Raw genomic sequence first — 16,348 nt, forward strand, 5'->3', positions numbered from 1 at the left:
TGAAAGAGGTAGGGGTATGGCAGCTTTTGCCATCTTGTCCCCAACATATGACTCCTGAGAGCGTGAGAGAATCAAATCCCAATGTCATTACTAGAGTCCTAAATCCAGCTACCTGCTTTTAGACTTTTCATTAAATGAACTATGTTTGGGTCAGGCTTTCCTCCACTTATAACTAAGAGATCTTAACTGTTCAATGCCTAGCACTTTGGGTTCTGCATGTTGAAAGGGTTTTGAATCAGATTTTGACAAGATAAAGGAGTTAAAATATGAAGCCCTTTGTTTCTTCTTCATAAGGATATGTTTTCATAACTTATATCCTCAAATAAACAGAGTAAATAATTTTACGTATTTTAGATGTACTGAGTGTTGAACCAAGTTAGAAAAGTAATATTAGAAACACCTTAGTATATTTAAAAAAAGAAAAAGAAAAGAAATATCTTAGTATAAAGTATTTCCCATATTTTCTTACAAAAAGTCATGTGAATTATTCCTTTGTGATTAAAGTCTTTTATGTTTGACAATATATTTCTTAAGCATTCAACTAACCATCTTGTTCATATTCAAACAAAAATGTATTTCCACTTCTACTTGTTTCTGGGTTTATTTTGCATCTGAAAGGTACTCTTTGGACCTCTGGTAAAGATTTCCTCATATCTACAATGCAATACTTCCCAAAAGAGTGGGGGGGGGGGACTGTCAATCACCAGCATTGTTGTGTCTAATTTTTCTCATTCCATCCAACAATATTTGTATCATCTATTTTATTTTTTATAAGTTTTTAAAAATATTTATTTATATTTGAGAGAGAAAGAGAGAGCACACACACGTGAGTGGGGGAGAGGCAGAGAGACAGAAACAGAATCCAAAGCAGACTCCAAGCTCTGAGCTGTCAGCACAGAGCCCAATGTAGGGCTTGAACTCACAAACTGTGAGATCATGACCTGAGGTAAAGTCAGAGGCTTAACCGACTGAGCCACCCAGGAGCCCCTCATCTAAACATATTTTAAATGTTTAGTGTGTTTATCTTCCCTTGAGGGAGTAATTATAGCCAGAATGAGATGAAACATAAGTATAATTAATGAAAGCAAAAAGGGAATGGAAAAATCAAAATATATTTCTTGTAATAAAACACCATTTACATTTTCTCATTAATTAATTGATAAAACATGAGTATAGAAAAAAAAATACAAGATGTGGATCCACTGTGTCTGAATTTGAATACTAATCTTGCCAATTCCTAAATGATGTTTGAGCAAGGAATTCACCATCCTCAAAATCTTAGTTTCTTTACCTGTAAAAAAGGATAATAGTCCACACCTTATGGGGATGTTGTGAGAATTAAGTGGAGGAACGCATTTAAATTGCTTCTTTATTCATTGCCTTCTTGTTTCTCAAAGCAACTGAGCCTAGGGCTTTACTTAAATCACTAAGAAGAAAGGCCTTCTGTGACCTGTAATCTAAATTGCATATTAATTATGGAATGAGTTCTTCACAGGACTTTTTTCTGGAGCAATGGTTAAAGAAGTATCTGATTCTTTAAAAACACTGACTGTAGGGGTGCCTGGGTGGCTCAGTCAGTTGAGCATCCAACTTCGGCTCAGGTCACAATCTCACAGCTCATGGATTCGAGCCCCGCATTTGGGCTCTGTGTTGACAGCTCAGAGCCTGGACCTTGCTTTGGATTCTGTGTCTCCCTCTCTCTCTGCCCCTCCCCAGCTCTCTCTCTCTCTCAAAAATAAATAAACATTAAAAAAGAAATTAAAAACACTGACTGTAAGCAGGTCAGGCAAGACCTATGGGTGGCTATCTTTGCTGCCACACTGAGACAGCCTGCCTGAGAAGGTAGTCAACATAATGAAAAGTAGAAGCTGAAGGTGGAGAGAGAGGGAGACATCACTGGAGCCGAGCATCCATGGGATAATCAGGCCCTGTCATCAGATGCTCTCATGGACAGAAACTGTCAAGCTCTCCACCCTGACTTCACTCCACCCCTTAGGGTCCTTCCTAACTGTGGAGGTCTTACTGCCTCCCTACTTGCACCCTCGCTGATCTTGGTGCCTTCTCAGCAAGAACAATCCCCATCTCCTCCCTCAAAATGAGGTAGCAACCATAACAACCACACTAACAATAATAAATACATAGTGGGGAGGGGGGTTGTGCATGGCAGGCACTTTTCTAAGCATTTTAAATATTTTACTTCATTTAATCATAACAAAAAACAGTATGTGGTGATTCTTATTATTATCTCAACTTGGAGAAGCTGACACACATATTAAATAACCAAATTTGTATCTATTCTATCTTAATTCTATTTTTGTGACACGTCTTTTTCTTTTTCTCTTTCTTTCCTTCTTTCTTTCTTTCTTTCCTTCCTTCCTTCCTTCCTTCCTTCCTTTCCTTTCTTCCTTTTCTTTTTCCTTTTCCTTTTCCTTTCCTTTCTTTTTTTTCATCCCAACCCTTCTTCAGGTCTTTGCTTTTTTATTTTTAAAAACATTAAAACATTTACTTTTTCCTCCTAAAAAAATAATCACTCAAAAAAAAGAAAGAAAAATAAAGTAAAGTAAAGAAAAAGAATAAAAGCTTTGCCATTCCCATTAGTTGACTCTGAAAGTAGATTCAGGAGCTTATTTGGGAAGTCAAAAATTAAACATCCACTCTTTCTCTCTCTTTGCATCTCAGCATCCCAGCCTAAGCAAGGCAAAAGATGATTCTGGCTGCACAGGAAGGAAGAGGTCACAGAACAAGTGAGAAAAAAAGTACATGATGATATCTGCAAATATTTTCAAAATAGAATCTGGTTAATGAGATTTTAAAACAAGGAAAACAAAGCCAAATGCAGAAGGGACATTGGTACAGTTGGACAGTAAGAGCCGGAAACAGAGACTCAAGTGCCACCAGGATTCTGTCTTCCCAGAACTAACTAGGTGTGGGCCTCCTCCTCTCACTATGGCCTGGCTTCCTCTCCATGATGAGAATCATGGCCTTCCACAGTACCTAAGGATCACATGTCATAACTTTTATCACCAGAAAGAGGCTGACTTTTTACCCCCTATTTCAAATTTAAAATCAAAATTCTGAGAAAGGATTCTAATTGGCCTGGCTTAGGACAAGTGCCACTCCTGAGCCAATCAACCATAACCTGAACTTCAGCTCAAAGGAGGTCATGGTAGATCCTAAAGAAACATCTTGGTTAGAATTGGAAAGCTCTCATCTTCCCAGGAGGGGAGATGCTGTTCCCAAATGACAGGGAGGAGTACTAGACAGACAAATATCTGCATTGAGGGAATTTACTATTTGCTGAAGGGAACAATGTGTACAAGTTACTGTAATATGCAGCCAAATTAAGTTCTGTGTGAATTATGTAGGTTAAGGTACATACAATATGTGTGCTTGGTAGGAGGGAGTGAAAAACAGAAAGGTATATCTCGAATGTACATAATCTATTTAATTTAGTCCAAGCCAGTGGTATCATTTTTTAAAATTTCTTAAATAGAAAGGGGAAATCACCCTCAAATTTAGACTCATTTCTCTATAGAATGCAAGTGGAAATCTAAAAGATCCACAGGAAGGGGACACCTGGATGGCTCAGTTGTTAAGCCTCTGACTTCGGCTCAGGTCATGATCTTGCCGTTCGTGAGTTCAAGACCTGCATCGGGCTCTGTGCTGACAGCTCAGAGCCTGGAGCCTGCTTCAGATTCTGTGTCTCCCTCTCTCTCTGCCCCTCCCCTGCTCATGTTTTCTCTCTCTGTCTCTCTCTCTCTCTCTCAAAAGTAAATAAACATTAAATTTTTTTTTAAATTAAAAAAAAAAGAGATCCACAGTAAGACAACCCAGAGGCTTGTAGGTATTTAGGAACTTACCTACTGGGGTTGGTGCCCTATCTCTGACCCCATGAAGTAGGAACACTCAGGACCAACCTGAAGTTACAAACCTATATGCCTCTGTGTTTACAACTACTTGTCTCTGTCCTGTAGAAGGTAGATTCCTGCTGACTAAATATTGGGGTTAATTATACTCATTGTATCAGATGTGTCTCCCTTTTACCTATCCAGATTCATTCTCCATGCTGATTTAATTGAACAATTCCTATATAATCATCAAAATAAAAATACAACTTATTGAGCCCCAGGAGGCTGACCTAACTCAACAATAGGCATGGGCTGTAACCTTCCAGTTAAGTTTGGCCAATGGGAAACTTCAGCAGGAAGTAGGAGGGAGGGAGGAGTGTGAGCTAGAATGTTTAATTCCCCATGGCCTACTGTGAGTTCATCTCAGGCTGTTTGTATCCACCAATGGAAGGGCATAGCTGCTCTCCAGGGAGCCCTTTCCATGTGCCTCTTCTGGGATCAAGAGTTCCCTTCTCAGATTCCTAAGACTGGGGTGGGTTGAGGATAAAACCCTCAGTTTCACTAGCAAGGGATACTGCACTGTCCTTTGTTCTGACATCCTGCCCAGAATTTCCTAAGGAGTTTCTTCATTAAATACTTCTGGAATTGTCCTTATTTTAGTGTGCTATATATTTCTTTAGACCCTGATACAGTCATTAAAAATAAACACTTACAGGGCACCTCGGTGGCTCAGTCGGTTAAGCATCCAACGCTTGATTTCAGCTCAGGTCTTGATCTCAGGGTCATGAGTTCAGGCCCCAAATGGGAGCCAAATAAATAAATAAATACACTTAAGACATACTGATGACTATTAAAATACAACTGAATTTAATTATTGACCTCATTCCTTTATCCATATCAGTACAGCAGATAATGATTGAGCCACTCTACACCAGGCTCTGGGCACATGTACATGTTGTACAATGACAGAGGGGTGATGAGGTTAATATTCCCAGGACGTACAGGGAAGATTCCTGGGATACAGGATAAAGAAAGTCTGACCGAGGCCTTTGCTTTGAATGTGGACTAAATGTCATTAAGAATATAAGCTCTCTAGGGGCAGCTGGGTGGCTCAGTCAGTTAAGCGTCTGACTCTTAATTTCGGCTCAGGTCACAATCTTGCAGTTTCTGAGTTTGATCTCTGTGTCGGGCTCTGCTCTGACAGTGCAGAGCTTGCTTGGGATTCTCTCTCTCTCCCTCTCTCTCCCTCTCTCTCTCCCCTTCCTCCATTCCCTCTCTCTCTCAAAATGAATAAAAGAAACCTAAACAAAAGAATATAAGCTCCCGAGTCAGATAAAATAAGTACATCCCAGCTCTGCCACTGTGTGATTCTGGGCAAGGTACTCATTGTATTTAAACCTCTGCATTACCATCTGTGAAATGGAGATAACAGTAGGGGTGACCTCAATGATTTATTGGAAGATTATATAAGGTAATAAATATATACTTATCACAGTACATGACATGTAGAAAAAGTTCAATAAAAGTAGTTATTATCTGTACTATGATTATTACCTATACAGTGTTTACTTGTAGTTAAATTCAGAAATCATACATTAAACATTTTGTATGCCTTTAGCATTGTATTAGACTCTGAGGGGGATAACATATGATCTAGCTTACCGTTTCACTGGCAAGAAAGGCAGAAATGCTTGAGCTATTATCAGGTAGATTAGGATCAGTGGGGACCCAGAGCATTGGGAGTACAGAAAAGAAAGGGATGATTTTTTTTTTTACCTGAGGAGGGGAGGAAGGCTTTCTGGAGAAGAAAACCACTTGAGCTGGCCTTGAAGTATGAGTGGATATTTCTCAGATGAACAAGATGAGGAAGATGCTCTTCTTTTTAAGAATGTACACAAGCATCCCGTACAAGACAGATGAAGTCCATGAGGCTGGAGGCATCGACATAGAGAGCTGTGATGGAGAATGAAGGGGCTGTAGGTGCTAGACCTTAGACTTTGCTAAGGGAAATATCATGGCCAGATCTGGGTTTTAGAGTGACCCCTCCAGTTGTAGTGTGGTATACATAGATTGGAGGGGGAGATATAAGAGCTGGGGGGTGGGGGTCAGTTAGAAAGATGTTGAGACTTTAAAATAAGTCATTAATTGTGGGAGCTGGCACTGGCGAGGAGGATAGTTTCAATATCAAACCTCGGTGGTATTGAGTACAGTCTTCAGGTAGTATGGTAAATGTGTGGCACACACTTTGGTAAGAGTGTGTTGTCTTCTGGTCCTCTGCCAGAGAATCTGACTGGAAACCTAATTAGGACCACTTTTTTCCTGAAATAGAGGCCACTCAGAAGATTAAAGGTCTCCGCATGATCCAGTACTCTTTTGATTAGGCTACTGGTGGGGGGGGGGGGGACGATGTCATTTGAAATTACTCAAGAAATTTCATCTGTATTTTCAGGTCCTACCAAACATTTTCCTGTGGTCATTGTCAATCACATTTTGAAAGATGTGTTAACTAAGTATCTACAAGAAGAACAGTATGAGCCAGAGCTCTGTAGACAGATGACTAAAACAATTTCTGAGGTATATATGTGATTTGCCTGAAGTGTTAACTTTAATTAGAATATTGCTAAAAGGACAACGCCCTACTTTTTGATGAAGGCAATTAATTTGCAGTAGCAGTAAAAATGCTTATGTATATCTTATGAAAATATTTCTTAGATTATATTCCGCATATGTGTGTGTATGTGTGTGTGTATGTGTGTGTAAAAAGCCTTTGCCTTAAAACAACCATTATGTGCATCATTTTTGCATGTATTTTGTTTAAAAAATGGATACAACTGCCCCATTTATTAAAATTTTTATTTTCAAAGATACAGTATTTTAATGATCATTTTCTCTTCTTCAAGGTAATTGTTTTGAGTGCCGTCAGATACAGATGCTGCAACCTTTAAATACATTTCTGTTTTTATCAACTAAAGTGGTTGCCCTCCATTAGGTTTTCTTTAGTTTCTTCTTTAAAACAAACTCTTTAATAAACATCCATGAATAGTCATATTACAGGAGACTCCAGATGTATGATCCCTTAATTGGACATAAACACGGTGGTAGAACTCTAATGCCAATATTCTTTGAAAAGAAGCCATCTTAACATAGATTTTCAAAGAATGTAATAAATCCTTTAAATCCTGTTCTCTGAATTACAATTTTTCCACGAGACTTAGAAAATGTAGATATATTGCTGGTGCTATAATTTTGTCTCTAAATGTCCTATCTCATGAGAACAGTGCTTGAAGAAAATCATAGTTAAGTTTCCACAACAATTACTGAAAATATCTACAATACATCATGTGACTTTCTTAAATCCACCAGATTTTTGACAAAGATTAAGACTTCTAAGTTTCAATGTGGCTAAGGGAGGACCTTTTTTTTTGTTGTTCTTTTAATTTCTAGGTTATTAAAGCCCAGGTCAAGGACCTGATGATTCCACGGTATAAGCTAATTGTGATTGTTCACATTGGACAACTGAATAGTCAGAACATTTTTATTGGAAGCAGATGCCTCTGGGATCCTAAAAGTGATACCTTTTCATCTTATGTTTTCAGAAATTCTTCTCTCTTTGCGCTTGCAAGTGTCTATGCTGTTTACTTTGAGTGATTGAAAATAAGAAATGTAGTTCTTACTTTTTTAAATCACAAAATGAGCTGTATCTATGTACACAAAAGCTTCCCTGCTCAAAAGTTTGAGAAAACAACAGTAATATTTCAAACAACTGGCATTTTTGGACTTTTTCATGCTCTGCTAAGAACTGAGGGAGGGAAGTGTGGTGCAAGAAAAACTCTTGTTTATCCAAAAGAAGAACTAAGTTTTGGTTCCACTGGATCATTTTTCATAGACGTGGATTCTTTTTTTAATATTACTTTGGTACTAATTACTTTACTCTTTAAATAGACAGTTAAAATTTCCTGCATTGTTTTTTAATGAAGACAAGTCTAAAAAATATGGCTGTATACCCTGACCAATAAACGACAGAAAAATATTCAACATGGTATACACAAATGATAAATGTTAATGTGTCTCAATGCTGCATGTAAAAGAATACTGGTTTTCATTTTGTACTTAATAAATTGAGCAGCATTCATTAACTGCAATTATTGTTACATGTACCTGACAGTTGAAACTGCTGAGGTAGAATTAATGATTTCATAACAATTACTGTTGTCCCACAGGGCTGCTCGCTAAAATTGGAAGCTCTTGTGGATTGCCTGCACTTTACAAAATTGTGGGAGAGCTGAATGTTGGCTCTTCAATAATGGAAACTGTAAAGTGAACAAAGGCTTTTTAGGGCACTGAAGTAGACCTCGTCGTATTAAATATACATGATGTTTAACAGTAAATGTATCTGTAACACTTAAAATCATGTATTGGAAAGAGACACTGCTTTTAAATATACACTGCCTGATGTGCCTTTGAATTGATTTTCCTGGGCTAACAAACTTTTACACAAAATATATAGCTGGTAGCTTAACAAATAAAACATGTGTATTTACTATTTTGTTCCTATGAATTTAATGCTAAAGTGACCCAGTGCAGGTTTGAATGGATGGTATTAAAATTTACAGGGCTGAAATAGCTTATTATTCTGCTGGTTAATGTGGCTTGTATCATGGATCATTTATTTTTACGGAGCTTTCAACCCTTTGTGTGCATATGAAATGATGCTGAGGCGTTGTTCCTGGATGGTAAGTGAACTGCCCAGAGGACGTTTGTTAAAGGTCAAAGACAAATTGTACACATGTGGAGAAAATTAGCAACGCTATAGTTCTAAGGAAAAAATGATGTGTAATTCATATCAAAAAGAATTTAACAGATGAGAAAACAGTTAATGCTTTATACTTTTAAAATGTATTGATGTCTTATTTTTCTCAAAAAACAACCTGTACTAAAAAAAAAAAAAATGTAACTTTTGAAATCCCTTTCCTTCTGCTTGTTCTAGCTTTTAAGGTAACATTTCATTATGAATTGGTGAATTTTCATTATTTTTTCTGTTAGGGCCTTAGTGGGAATAGGACTATGTAATAATTCACTACAACCAATATTTGTCAACCTCCCTAGGCCAGTTTTGAATATGGATTAGATCATAAGTACAGTAAGTAAATGGACTGAATATTTTCTTTACACATTTGTGAACATCTCCCCTCTTGGAATGATAGCAGGGGCAATCATACTGCAATTTTGCATGAGTAAATTGGAATGAAGAAAATTCTTTAGGACATAGAAAGTCCATTACAAAAATGGCTTTATTTTTTTTAGAGTTCTGAAGTCTCATCCATGAGATAATTTCTTACCATCTGTCCTAGGCTGTGTTAGGAATCAAAACCTTAAAACATGATGGTAGTTAAAAAGCAAAAAAGGAAGCAGTTTACCCGCATACTGCCATGTACTGTAATTCAGACAGTCAATGATGAATTCTAGCAATTATATGGTACCATAAGAATATACAGTAAAAACTCGCTAATTGCAACTAACTTGGAGGAATACTGGTTATCATAGAAAGCTTTATGATAGAAAGTTTTGAGGGAGGTATTAGCTAACACCGTGGTGGTAATCATATTGTGAAATATAAACGTATCAGGTCAACACATTGTATACCTTACCCTTTTTTTTTTTTTTTTTTTAGAGAGAGAGAGAGAGACAGCACGAGCCAGGGAGAGGGGCAGACAGAGAGAATCTTAAGCAGGCTCCATGCTCAAAATGGAGCCTGACATGGGGCTCCATCCCAGAACCCTGGGATCATGGCCTGAGCTGAATCAAGAGTGGGATGTTCAGCTGACTGAACCACCCAGGCACCCCTAAAACTTTATTTTAAAGAAATGACACTGTAAATTTGAGGAAGTTGTTTCACTTTGAAACACCCTGAACTTTCCTAGTATTTTGCCTTTCCTATAGGTGTTCTGAAAGTGACATCCTTCTTCCCAGATCTCCACCCCTACCGTGGAGTCTTCACTCCTGCTTTTCCCTACCCAGAATGCCCCATCCCCCACTTAAAGCAACTCTCTTTACTTTTCAGCATCAGACTTGGGTCTTGGCTTTTCTCTAAATCCTTCTCCATCCATTCCTTCCTTCCTGTTCTCTCTCTTCTTTTATCTCTCATAGTTGGGCTCCTGATTATTCTCTAGCTAATTTGTGAATAATAGTTTTGTTTTCCTTACTAGACTGAAAACATCTTGAGTCTATGGACCACATATCCTGACAGCACCTATCAATAAAATTGAACACATCTTAACTTTTCAAGCAGGAATCACATGCACTGATTGCACTGTGCCACCTAACCACCAACAACAGAGATAATAGTAACACACAATTCGACTCTAGAGGAACTGGGAAGTGACCACAGAACAGGCTAGAATATGTTTTCATAAGAAAAGTCCAGAATATCTTTATCTGTTTAAGAGTATCAGGGAAGGCTTCATAAAGGAAGTAGCACTTACCTAGATTATGAAGTTGCTAAGTAGAAGTTCAATAGACAGAGGAGTTCAGAATACAGGAAGAAGTCTAGACTGGATAAAAACAAAACAAAAAAAACCCCACAGTATTGATGAAGATAAGTGGTTATAGCTAACACTGGCAGGGTCCATGGATAGTAACATTAATGTCTGGGCAAGAAAGCCACACTCAGGCCATGGGTAGTCATCGAAGGCTTTTCATTCAGCTCATGGTGTATATGGAGTGATTCTTTAGGAAGACGAATGTGTCAGTAAAGAGCAGGAAGACTACTTAGAAGAAGGGAGAGGTAGTGAGAGGCTGAACAGTGTGAAATGGAAAGGAGAGGACAGTTGTCCGGAACCTTTTAAGAACAAAGGGCAGAGGGGCAGAGGGCAAAGTCTTCATGACCAGGCAAAGGGGAAAGAGGAGTCAGAAGTGGTTCTAAGGCAACACGATAAAACAGCTCTAGCCGTTTGCAGTCTCAGGTCTGAGTCCTGCTGTTCTAGTCACTAGTTAAGTAACCTTGAATAAATGACTCACCTGACTTAAGCCGAAACTTCCCCACCTTAAAGCAAAGCAGTGTTATCACGAGTCAGCATCTGCCTCACAGAGTTTGGAGTGAGGCAGGCGGTGGGGAGCTGACAGCCTAAGAGCCGGCCCCAGGAGGCTGAACACTGACTCTAAGGGAAAAGCTTGGAGGTGCAGCCTAAAACGAGCTTGTTTTAGCTTGCTAAAAACGAGCAAAAATACATGTTTGCTAAGTGCTTAACAGATGGGAAGTCCTCAATCAATAGTAACTCCGATGATTGGAGTTGAAAGTTTGAATCTGGGCAACTAAACCGATGGTCCTGTGAGCAAAAATAAAGAAGTCAGCAAGGAAGAATTTGAGAACTAAAATGCTAACCTTGATTTTGTACTTGTTGAATTTAAGTTAATAATGGGACGTTCAGATGGAAAAAGCCTGAGGCAGCTGAAAAAGTGGGACTGGGGCTGAGCTACATCAAGGTGAGAGGTTTAGACTTGGCAGTCATCCAGATTGAAACCTAACATCTTCCTCCTGCTTTATGAAATATTCATTAGCAGCAGCAAGTATAGTGAGTACTAATAGCAAATTACTGAAAATTCAGTTAACTCTGGGAATGTCAGCAGGAAACCCTCCCCCCAGAATCAGCAGGGAAAATTTCCCCCAACACCAAAATTAAATGATGCCTTTCTTTCTTTTTCTACTTTTAAAAAAATCTAAATGATCCATCTCTGTTGTCAGACATCATAAAAAATAAAAGGTTCTCTCAAAAACACATCAGCATATTGAATGGAAGTGTCAGTGCTGTTGTCTGTTGTCATTGTTAATAGGATGACTTTAAAGAAAATATAATAGGAGGCCCTTGCAACAGAGTCCAATAGATTACGTGCTGGGAAATTAAGCGCTACCCAGCTCACTGATTTTTTAAAACTGTTGGGAATTATCCAGTATAGAGGGTTATTTAAAAAACAACAGTTGAGAAATTAGAACTTTTAAATCTAGCATTTTAGAAAATGAACACTTGCCTTGTTGGGACCATTTGCCCTGTCTTTCTAGATATTATCAAAAAACACATTAAGAAAACTCAATATTAAATAGTTACGGATAACTTACTATGCTTTTTTGCTCTCTCAGTTCTTGAAGTGGCGAACACCCACCACTTCTGATTTTCTCTGCTACTCTGTTTTTCCCTCCTTCAGTCTGTTCCCATCCTCACCGCCATGATGCTTTCACTAACAGCGGAACTGGTTCTCCAGGCCAAATTGGCCACACATTACTCTGGCCACGTTCCACCTCAGCTCTGTTCTGAATTCATTTCTTTTCAGCAGCCATGTGGTATAGTTGTTTTTGTTTGGAGGCTCGGGGTTTTTTTTGTTATTTTGTTATTTAAGCACAGACTTGACAAATAGTCATTTTTGCTTCCAGCCTTTTTTAGCTTGTGTGACTTTGGGCAAAGTGGCCAGTGCCCTGAGCCTCAGTTTTTTCAAAGGTAGAAATGATAATAATGATCACGTCTTATTATTGATTTGTGGTCAATGACCACTGCTCGTGTTCTTGCCTTGAAGACTTAGAAGAAAAGTATACATAAAATGTCTGGCCTTTCATAGAACTTTATTGTGGACATCCAATTTCTTCCTACAGATCCTGTTTTCCTAAAGAATTGAGCAAATGTTTTAGCAATTTCGGTTCACCCCATAATGTCATACCATAGATTACCTGATGTTTTTTCTTTCTGTTCAAAGTTTTAATCATCTACTGCTAGATCTTTGACAAGTAATTTTTCCTCAAGTGCACATTTATTATGAAACCCTATTTATCTCCAAATTAACCTCTTTTTGCTAATCTCTGCCTATTTTTATACTGCTTCCAATCAGATGTCTTGCCTCCACTTCAGTACTTACTTGGTTTCTTTTAATATTTTTGCTTATTGCTACTTGTTTTTTCCTGTCTTAGTGTCCATTTGATCTCATATGTTCTCTTCCCTTCTACACATGCGTGAACACATACTAGAACACGACTATAAGGTTTATTGAGGCTTAAATAAGTATCTGATTAAAGTTTCCTGTAATTTCTCCTCGGTAGCTTTCATCACAGTTTAACTACAGTACACAACTTTTTCTTCCCCCTAGTGCAGGACACAACTTGAAACTTGTGGTTCTCCACCCACCCACTAGGCTATTTCCCTACTTAGCAAGGCAAGGAACCAGTATAACCAGTATGGGAAACACTAAGTTTCACTTTACATTTGTAGTCATAAAAGGAAAATTGTTGCTTCCCACAAACCATGAGGGTGGATCATCTAAATACCAAAAGAACAGAATATCCAGCCTGATTTGTGCAGGGGGTGCTGGAAATCATTTTTAAAGTTCATATGAGAATTAAGCTTAGCTGTTATTTCATTTCAGAGAAAAATAAACTGTATGTTGTTAGTTAATTATAAAAATACATTATCTTTATATTTTTTAAAGAAAATTTATTCTATAACAAGAATTTTACTTTGGTAGGAGAGCTAAAAAATTAAAAATACAGCTAAGTTGCTTACTTGCATCCTTGTTCAAAAACATAAATAAAAGTCTTCTAAGGACTCACTCTAGAGAGTTGGGTCAACCTGAGAAAATTAGACAATTAGGAAATGTCCTTAAGCATAGGTCAGAAAACAATAAGGGGCCAGATAGTAAATATTTTCAGCTTTGTAGACCATATGGTCTCCCACTTGACTACTTAACTCTGCCATGGAACACAAACGCAGCCATGGACAGTAAATAACCATGTAAGTGTGCTGTGTTCCAATAAAACTTTATTTGTGTAACTGAAAGTTTAATTTTCTATATTTCTCATGTATCATGAAGTTACTCTTCTTTTGACTTTTTTTTCCAACTATTTTCAAAGTAAAAACCCTTCTAGTACATAAGCTATACAAAATCAGATGATAGGGGATATTTGACCCATGGGCCATAGTTTGACCACCTTTGTTCTAAAGGGTTCATCTTAGTGGAGGAAGAGAATTAGAATCATAATAAGGAAGTTGAGATTTTAATATATCTAGCAGAAAGTGGAAAGTAACCAGCAATGACATAGAAAAAGACAGTAACATTTCTAAATTAATAAGTGAGAAATGCAAACAAAAATATATGGAATATAATCAAGTATATCATATCACTCATTAAACATGAATTTGCTTCATTTTCTTATCAGATTGAATTAACAAAAGCCACAAATAAATTAAAAAAACACATTCAGTTCTTCTGATTTACAACATATCAAAGTAAAGAATATTACACCATAATCAGATTTATTCTGAGGATGCAGAGAAATCTCAACATAAGGAAGACTATCAAAGTAATTCTTCATTTTAACAAAAGAGAAAAATATATGATGAAGTTAAATAGGTATTTGGTAAAATCGAGAAGCTGCTTATAACAAAATAAATTCTTAAGCAATACATAATTGAATAACACTCTTAAGATGGCCAATAATATATATACATATATAATGTAAAGACTATTGCTTTACTATTTATTTTTAAAAATATTTTAAACAGCAAACATCATACTGAGTACTGAAATGTTAAAGCCATTTCCATTAAAATTAGGAACATGAAAGAGATGCTTACTATCATCACTGTTGTTGAGAATTCTTGAGTGGTTCCCCTCCCTGTAAGGCTCTCCCTAGCCACCTTGTCTCAAATCTACTCCACCACCAAACCTTCCTATCCCCCTCCCATACTTTCTTTTCTCCTCAGCATCAGTCATTATTTAATATTTCTATTGTTTACGTCTGCCTTCCACTAGAATATACACTTTATTCATCTGTTTTATTCACAGTTGTATCCATAGAATCCACAACAATGCCTGGCATTAATCTCAATAAAGCATTGCTGCATGAAGAATATGAAGCAATAAATATTGGAAGAGATAAAATTACCTTTTTATTACCAGATGATAATATTGTATACCTAGAAAGCCCAAGATAAACTAGCAAAGCAGCCATTAAATTTAATAAAATAACTGGACAAGGCTCTGGAGAAAAGATGAATGTACAAAAATCAGGATTTTTCTTTGTACCACAGTAAGATTTAGAAACGAGCATGGGGGAAATTTCTCATTCACAGTGGCAAATAAAAGTGGCAAATAAAAAGGTAATATAAAAAGGTGCAAGATGTACATAATTAACATTACAAAAAGTTATTAAAAGGAATAAAATGCTATATTATTATAGAAACATATTTTGGATAGGAATTCTTAATATCATAGAATATGATATTTCCTTCATTAGTATAAATGCAATGCAATTCAAATTGTAATTCCAATAAAGCACTTGTGCCTTTGCGAGAGAGGGGCAGAGAGAGAGAGAGAGAGAATCCCAAGCAAGCTCTGTGCTATTAGCATGGAGCCAACCAGGGGCTCAAACTCACCAACCATGAGATCATGACCTGAGCCTATAACAAGCAGGACGCCTAACCAACTGAGCCACCCAGGCACCCCTAATGTGGGTTAAATTTAAATGCAAAAGATATAAAACAAAATTATCAGAATAAAACATAGTAGAATTCTTTTACAACCTCGCACTAAGGGGGATATTCCTAAGCAAAGCAGAAAATACAGAAACTATAAAAGACAGATATTGACAAAAGACTAACTGAAGTCAAGACATACCAAAGAGGGGGAATGTATTTTTCTCAGATGACATTCAAAAAATATCCTTAATATTAAAGAACTTTGAAAAGTAACAAGAAAACTATTATAAATACATTTAAAAATGGGCAAAGCACAGAAACAGACTAATTTACAGAAGAGAAAATACAAATGTCCAATAAATCCAAAGGTGACCATAGCCATGATAATGCCAATAAAGTAAAAAATTATATTCAGTATTTCACCTTTAAGAATTGCAAATTTTTAGCAAGTGCAGTAACACTATGAATAGGTGAGGATATAGAGAAATATGTACTCACACGAATTTCTTGTAGGAATATGGATTAATACAAACTTTTTAAATGGTAATCTCTTGGTATATTTTTTTTTAATTTTTTTAATATTTATTTATTTTTGAGAAATAGAGATAGAGACAGAGTGTGAGCGGGGGAGGAACAGAGAGAGAGAGGGAGACACAGAATCCAAAGCAGGCTCCAGGCTCTGAACTGTCAGCACAGAGCCTGATGCGGGGCTGGAACCCACAAACTGTGAGATCATGACCTGAGCCGAAGTTGGACGCTTCACTGACTGAACCACCCACGTGGCCCTCTTCATATATGTTTTTAAATTTAAAATACACATACCAAAATGTTACTGAAATATCTCCAAGATATATTACATACAACAATAGGATGCAAGTAGTATGGTGGTCACTTTCTGTGTAAAATAGTATGATAGGGGCACCTGGGTGGCTTAGTTAAGGGTCAGGTCATGATCTCACGGTTTGTGGGTTCTAGCCCTGTGTCGGGCTCTGTGCTGACAGCCCAGAGCCTGGAGCCTGCTTCAGATTCTGTGTCTCCCTCTCT

General features: G+C 37.3%; 1 protein-coding gene across 1 annotated transcript in view; it reads left to right on the forward strand.

The window, feature by feature from the left end:
* Nucleotides 1–8,391, forward strand: part of DYNLT5 (dynein light chain Tctex-type family member 5) — a 30,917-nt gene extending 22,526 nt beyond the window's left edge. Inside the window, exons 4-5 of the mRNA XM_040470565.1 lie at nt 6,298–6,422; nt 7,293–8,391. Of these exons, the coding sequence (XP_040326499.1) occupies nt 6,298–6,422; nt 7,293–7,496 (329 nt within the window). The 3' untranslated portion in view covers nt 7,497–8,391. The remainder of the gene's footprint in view (nt 1–6,297; nt 6,423–7,292) is intronic.
* The last annotated feature ends 7,957 nt before the right edge of the window (nt 8,392–16,348 follow it).

The sequence above is a fragment of the Herpailurus yagouaroundi genome, unplaced genomic scaffold (assembly GCF_014898765.1).
Source record: "Herpailurus yagouaroundi ecotype Mexico unplaced genomic scaffold, PumYag 77, whole genome shotgun sequence".
Taxonomy (NCBI): domain Eukaryota; kingdom Metazoa; phylum Chordata; class Mammalia; order Carnivora; family Felidae; genus Herpailurus; species Herpailurus yagouaroundi.